The 7,319-nt window shown below is 28.6% G+C and overlaps 1 protein-coding gene across 1 annotated transcript; it reads right to left on the reverse strand.

Annotated features, from left to right (window-relative positions):
• Positions 1 to 1,188: 1,188 nt before the first annotated feature.
• Positions 1,189 to 7,319, reverse strand: LOC129911877 (mitochondrial amidoxime reducing component 2-like). Its single transcript, XM_055989860.1, has 5 exons — positions 7,062 to 7,319; positions 2,252 to 2,501; positions 1,839 to 2,190; positions 1,570 to 1,775; positions 1,189 to 1,502 (listed from the first exon to the last, which is right to left on the reverse strand). The coding sequence occupies exons 1-5, from the start codon at positions 7,066 to 7,068 to the stop codon at positions 1,319 to 1,321; spliced, it is 999 nt and encodes a 332-aa protein (XP_055845835.1). The 5' UTR covers positions 7,069 to 7,319; the 3' UTR covers positions 1,189 to 1,318.

Below are 7,319 nucleotides of genomic sequence, written 5' to 3' on the forward strand. Positions count from 1 at the left end.
GTGCAAATAATTTTCGACGCCATAAAGCACGAAATGCACTACTGTTATTATAAATAGTCATATCTGGCCGAAAGATTTTTAAATGCGAGTTCATGACATTCACTGATTGTGTCAACTTCATTTTTACTTCTTATTTATTAACCCTTTCGGTACCAGCGTTACTCTCATGTAACATATCTTTAAAAACTCGTAAAAAATATTCCATTAAATAATTTTTTAGGTTTCGATGGCTTAATTGAAAGATAATAATGCCTTGTTACTGGATTAGTACAAAAAGTTAGTCAAATATCATATTTTTAATTTTTTTTTATCGAAAAAGGGACTGAAATCCACATTATACCTTCTTTTTTTTGGAAAAAAACAATTTTTTTTATAGGTCATAATTTTGAAAAAAAAAAATATAAAAAATGTTAATCCAGAAAGTGTTTTGTGTTTTGGCTAAGAAGAAGTAGCATACATTATTGTTCTATAAAAAGTTATTTTCTCATGTTGTCCGACTTTTTTTGATGGTCATAGGCAGTGTATGTTACTTACATGTAACATGAGAATAACACATTAGTTTTGCTATTTATTATCTTGGAACATAACTTTTTGCTTTTCATGTTTCTTAGTTTTGATGTTTTTGAAACGATAATACTGAAAAAACATTTTTTAATATTGATTTTCATAGCTTGGGTTCGAAAGGGTTAAAAATAATAATATACCAAATAGTTTATGAAAGTGAAAAAATATCGTAAAAATTGAAATTTTGCAATATTTCGACAAATTTCAAAACACATACGCGACCGGAAGTCAATTTGAAAACTTCAACAAATTAAAGACTAAGGGCTTATACCTACTAGCTAAATTTTAGCTCCCATACAAAATTATCTGGAAAATGTAGCTAAGCTTAAATTTATTTAAGAATTTAGCGGATATTTGCGCAGATTCAGCGGATTCACCCATTCGTTTCCAATTATACACTTTTTATCTTTCACAGTTAAGAAGACGAAAAATAATTCAAGAAAAATTGAAAAAAAAATGTCACTATAAATTTATGGTGATCTGCGTACTAGGCTTAATATCTGAAATTTCCTTTTAACTGCTAGTTTTTCATTCTGAAGCTTTGGATGAATTTTTACGAAGAAGGTATTATAACTTTGGCTTGATCTATGATTTTTGGAATTATCAGATAAAAACAAGTATCAATACTTAAAGTGTTATTTTTTATTGCGTACAAAAATGTATAAATGTTAGTTTTTGATGCATAAGCCCTGATTATATTATTACTCCCATATTCTATTCTTAAGCGCACTCGATAATAATATTATTATAATGTCTAAACACCAATATAAACCAAATCGCCAAGACTCAATGTTCCTGATTTGCGTAATCCTAAATGCACACCCATAACTGGGTCCTTTCCAATCTTGGCAAATTGTCTATATCCTTTAAGTGTTTTTAAAGGATTACCATCAGGGCTTCTTTGAGCTGTTTCTGGATCGACATTAGTAAAAATACATCTAAAAAATCAAAGTAAAATATTATGTTACAGTTAAGTGGTTTGAATTCTCTGTTCAAAAGACTTACCTCGTGCAAGGTTTGTTACATCTAAATATGACATCTTCGCCAATCTTAATCCATTTCCAATTATCTTCTTCGAATGCCGCTGGACCCTTTACAAGGAAATTTGGTCTAAAATTATAAACTGATACAGGAGTTTGTAAACGAGTATTCAAATCAGCTATTGAGCTTTCATTTAATAGCATAAAGCTTGTAGCATCATGAAGAGCCCCCTTAAAATTGAAAAATATTATATCAGTCAGTTTTAAAAGCTGTGTGTTGTTTTTTGTTCTTACTGTATCTTCTTTTAGCATTGTACTGAACTTTTTTAATGAACCTTTAACTTCTCGTGTAGAATAATCTAACGGATAGTACATTAACCGCAGACCAAAATCTTCAGCTAGAATGTAACGTGAGAACCAACGAGCAACTTCTTCTCCACAATCAACTGTTTTTACAGGTTGACCCCAAACTCGAGTCGTTATAGGAGATAGTTTTTTAAGTCTATCAATATCAATTTTTACATCAATCATTCCAGGTGCTGACAATTTCATAAAATTGTCATGAAAACTTGGTTGAACAAGAACTAGTTTTGGGTATTGTCTTGCAGTGACAAAGTCACCATTTGTCCCTACTAACATAAATATTCTGAAATAAAAAAAATAACGGTTATGTTCGTACAAAAGTCGGACAATTAAGATCTAAATACCTGTCACGCATTAGGTTGTTTTCTAGTCCAAGTTTTGAGCAATATATTGAACTCACCCGAACTGGGCCACAAGATTTCACTGGATAACAAATAAGATCGGTTAGTTCGCCAATTTTTTTCCATTCTTTCGGAGGAATGTAATTGTCTCTGTAGCGTTTGTAGATACATATTAAGCCAGAAGCTGTTATAAATCCTATTCCTGCGGCAATGTAAATTGAGAGGCGAGTTTTATCGGTTACCTGAAATAAAGCTGTAAATAAATTTTAGAGTTTTTTTCATTATAATTTTTTGAAATTCAGTATTTATAATGGGCACGTTCAGGAAATATTAGGGACTAGAAATTTTGCTTAACTTTCCGGTCAGCTTTCCAATAAAATTACCTTAATTGGAAGTATTCTTTTTGACAGTTGACCAATCAGAGACCGATAAATTATCTTAATATTCAGCCCCTAACGTTTCTGAACCTGCCCAATAACATTTTTATTTGAATCATTCACACATACAATTAGCAATTTTTGTAGTACATTTTTGTTTCTGTCCCGAAAGTTTTGAAAAATTAATTAATTCTCCTATAACACGAACAAAGTCTCCGAAAGTCACTTATTTACAATCTATGGATGGCAAAGATTTATTGAAGACATTTTCTTTTTGACTAGATACAAAACTCATAGTGTACCTACCTAAATATCAAAATTATGGTTGATATACAAGTAAATTTGTACCGTGGTATAATTTCCAGATTAAAACTATAAAACCATACTCAGTGGAAATAATTTTTTTAATGATAAAATACTAAATATTAACACTAACACATTCACACTCCATTCATTTAAAATCGCCAGTTTTCTAATTTTTAATGGAGGTTTTAAATATATATAAACTGGGCCTAAAAATTTAAACAAACAGTTAATTTACCTTCTTTTTTTTTAAACATTTTGCAAAATAATGAAAATAGTTTTGGGCCTAAGGAATAAATTTTATTTTGTGACTCTTTTAGAAAATGGAAATCGATACTTATTAGGGTGGGTCAAAAAAATCAAAATTTTTTTGATTTGGTACTCCAAAAAATCGATTGCTAGACCCCTCTAGAATATACACACCAAATATGAGCTCTTTATATTAATTCGAAGGTCCTCCGCTTTGCAATTTTCCATTTTTACATCAAGCTTCTACTAAAAAAAATAATTTTTTTATTAATTGACTTTTTAGCAAATTTCTTTTCATATTCTTGTAGGAAATTGAACGTTCTACAAAAAAGGCCTTATACACTTTTTTCGTTTATCTAACCGTTGAATAGAATATAAATTGAAAATAATGAAGTTTCAGTGAATTAGAATTTTTTAAAAATATAAAATGTTTTTATATTTTTTTTTTAACTTTGACCTTGAATATCTTTAGAATGGTTAGATTAATGAAAAAAGTTAACAAGACCTTTTTTGTAGAGCAATCAATTTCCAGCAAGAATATGTCTTGCGCGTTTGATCATTATAATTTTTCAATTTGTTACAAAATTAAGAACAAAAAACGAATTTTTAAAGATTTTCTCAATTTTTGGACCTCAAATATCTATTCAACGGTTAGATAAACGAAAAAAGAGTATAAGGCCTTTTTTGTAGAGCGTTCAATTTCCTACAAGAATATGAAAAGAGATTTGCTAAAAAGTCAATTAATAAAAAAATTATTTTTTTTTAGTAGAAGCTTGATGTAAAAATGGAAAATTGCAAAGCGGAGGACCTTCCCATTAATATAAAGAGCTCATATTTGGTGTGTATATTCTAGAGGGGTCTAGCAATCGATTTTTCGGAGTACCAATTCAAAAAAAAAGAATTTCGATTTTTTTGACCCATCCTAATACTTATATAGATACAAAATTTATAACTACATAAACTACTCGTAAAAAGAAGGCAAAAGTGAATTTAGAGACGTTTTTGAGCTGGAAGACAAAATTGGAAATTATGCACTTCTCCAGAATACGTTGTCAAAATAAGGCTTGAGAGTGATGCTAATCGAAGCCTATTATGTCATACCTATTATAAAGTTCCATATAAATGTATGCAAAAAAATTTATTTTGAATGAGAAGAATATACCTAATGCGGTCATATTTACCCAACATTGATAAAACTGTTTTTACTTGCTCTATAAAGTAAGTATTGGTTTCGTGTCAAAAAAAAAAAAAATTCGAGGTTTTAATCATAACTAACATTACGATGATGGAGAAGTCCGAAAAAGTGGTTTTCGTCAGGACTTTCGTCGCGTCGGTCTGTGCGTTGGTGCGTCTGTGCGTCGTCACAAAAAGCTGTGCATGAAGCTGCAGTCTAAACGGGTGGACGGATTTTCTTGAAATTTGGTACAGATGAATTTTCCGTAATTTCCAAGATTGTTTTTTTTTTTTTTTTTGTTTTTGTTTTTTTAATATCTCGTTTAGAACATGTACCTCCCATACAAAGTGTTCGAGGTATTGCAATTTTCAAAACAAACATATGTAACTGCATTTTTAGTTTTCTCAAAAAATACGGATAATGGAAATATGATATTAAATTTTTTTTACATCGCTGATGTCGGCTCTTCCCGTACATCGTTAATGAGTTATTGCAGTTTTCGCGAAAACGATTTTGATTAAATTTGGCACACATAATGCTGTATAAGTGATTTAAATATAAATGCGTTTTTCTCGTTTTTGTTTGTTTTTCAAAAAGTACGGGTAACGGAAATATGGCGTAAGAAATTATAATATAAAATTTACATATTTTTGCATTTCTTACGAAATTCCTTAAGAATCAAATTATAACTAATTCAAAATATTTTTCCTAAAAAGTTTTGACATAAAAGCTTCGTTTATCATAAGAGGAAGTACGTGCGACCATAGTCGTGCATTTTATTTGATTTTTATTACTGAAAATCCTAAAGGATTATTATATTTTTTATAAATTTTTTTTTTTATATATTTTAAGCCTTGTTTATTAACTATTAATAATAAAATTTATTTCATTCAATTTATCTATTACAAATGTGAAAGTTATCTACCAATTTATAAATGCTGAGCCGTTTATGTGGTGGTCCCACTTAGTCTTAATGCAAACATTTTGCATTGACTTTGACAACTTTTTTTTTCAGTTGCAATAAATATTTTTTGGGATCGGGTCAAAATTCTGGCTTCAAAATTCTGCTTTTCAAAATTCTGCTTTTTAAAATTCTGCCAACATTATAATTGAACAAAAAAATTCTGCCAATTCTGTTTTTTTTTTTTTTTTATAGCATATGCGCTGACTAAAGAAAAATACACCTCATTAATGTAATTCAACATTGGTACTTTCCTAAATTTTTTTGTTTAAGTGTCGCAAACATTTTTTAAAATGCATAGACTGACTTTCTTTCAAATAAAATCTATGTTTAACTTATTGGAACCGATGTTGTTTGATACAAAATATTCCTTTTCTTATTCAAATTTTTGAATATTCATCTTTATTTGATAAAATAAAAAAATTTTAATTATTTTCGGAAATGTATTAAAAACCTTTTCTTAATATTTTCAAATTTATTTATTTATAAAACAAAAATTAGTTTGCTTTCAAAGAATGACAAATTATGAAGGTAAGTAATCAAATAAGCAGAAAATTTGAAAAACAGAATTTTGAAAGCAGAATTTTGTAAAGCAGAATTTTGAAAGCAGAATTTTGACAAAAGAATTTTGACCCCGGCAGAATTTTGACCCCAACCCATATTTTTTTTCCAATAAATTTTTTTTTAAATTTGAAATGGAAAACAAATGCATTAAAAATATGATTTCTTACAACCCTAACTGTATGACAGGAATATCTCTATGATTCCATGGTTTTGACATCATTATTTTGTCTATGTCAATTCAAAAGTTCCTAAAGGGTCAAGGGTGCCATTTAGACCTTATTCTTTTTAATATATTTTTTTAAATTATCTCAGCTCTATTTTCAAGTAGGTAGGTACTATAGCTCCCTAATGCAAGTTAAAGTGATTAACTCATTTAAAACTTTTACTAAATAATAGTTCATGCAACAACTTTTCAATATCAAGAAATAATTTGTAATAATTTTTGTTAGTTTATTATTATATTACGTATTCATATCAACATAATGATGTCGAACTGATTTCAAAACACAAGTTCTTATTTTTGGCGCCATTTATTCATTTATTTAATGTGTAAAGTGTAGCACGCACAAAATTATTGACCAATTAAATAACCCACCTCATTCATAATAATGAAACATTGAAAAAGAGAACGTAATAGAGTATTTTCTCTTAAACTTTATTTTCTTTAAATGTTAAGAGATTTACTTGACAGTTAAAAATTCTAGATTAAAAAAAAAACTGGAAACAAATAAATTCTTCATATAAATCAACACATGTTTGATCTTAAACATGGATTTTAGTCTCTAACTAAATAACACAAATTCAATGAATGTCACTCAAGCCACAATCATTTTTTGTTTACATTTGTTATCAAAAAGAGATTAACACGTCTAGAGGCAGCTTTATAATTTCTACTCGTTTAATAAAAATATTAAATGTTATCAATTTATAACAACATTGTTTCTAATTAAAAATAAATACTAATTTAACTCATCAATAGAATAATTCTTTCTATAGTTTACTGCGCAAGTCAATTTCATTGTGTCAAAATCCTATGGAGAACCCTTTAAAGCTCACATCACAATTGTCTAGCTATTAGTTGTTTTTCTAAATTTATATGAGACAGGCACACACCCAAATAAAAGAATAAATCTAATCAATTTCCATATCAAGAATAGCAGATATGGAAAGACTTGTCACACTCACATGTCATTACGAAACGATGCGAAGACGATAGAAATATTTCAAAGAATTTATCCAAATAATATCAATTGGTTTCTTCGGAAAGGACAAAATTTACATAGAATTTTCTGTTAAAAATTTGTTTAAACCACACCTCACTAGTCGGTTTTATTAACTTTAAAACTTCGTTTACAAGAAGTTTGTAAATTTTAGGGTAAAGTGCCAACAAAACTGCACTTAGTTCCGGCAACCGACACGCTCTTTTATGAACTAAAATGTGAA

Source organism: Episyrphus balteatus, chromosome 2, assembly GCF_945859705.1.
Source record: "Episyrphus balteatus chromosome 2, idEpiBalt1.1, whole genome shotgun sequence".
In the NCBI taxonomy this organism is placed as follows: Eukaryota; Metazoa; Arthropoda; class Insecta; order Diptera; family Syrphidae; genus Episyrphus; species Episyrphus balteatus.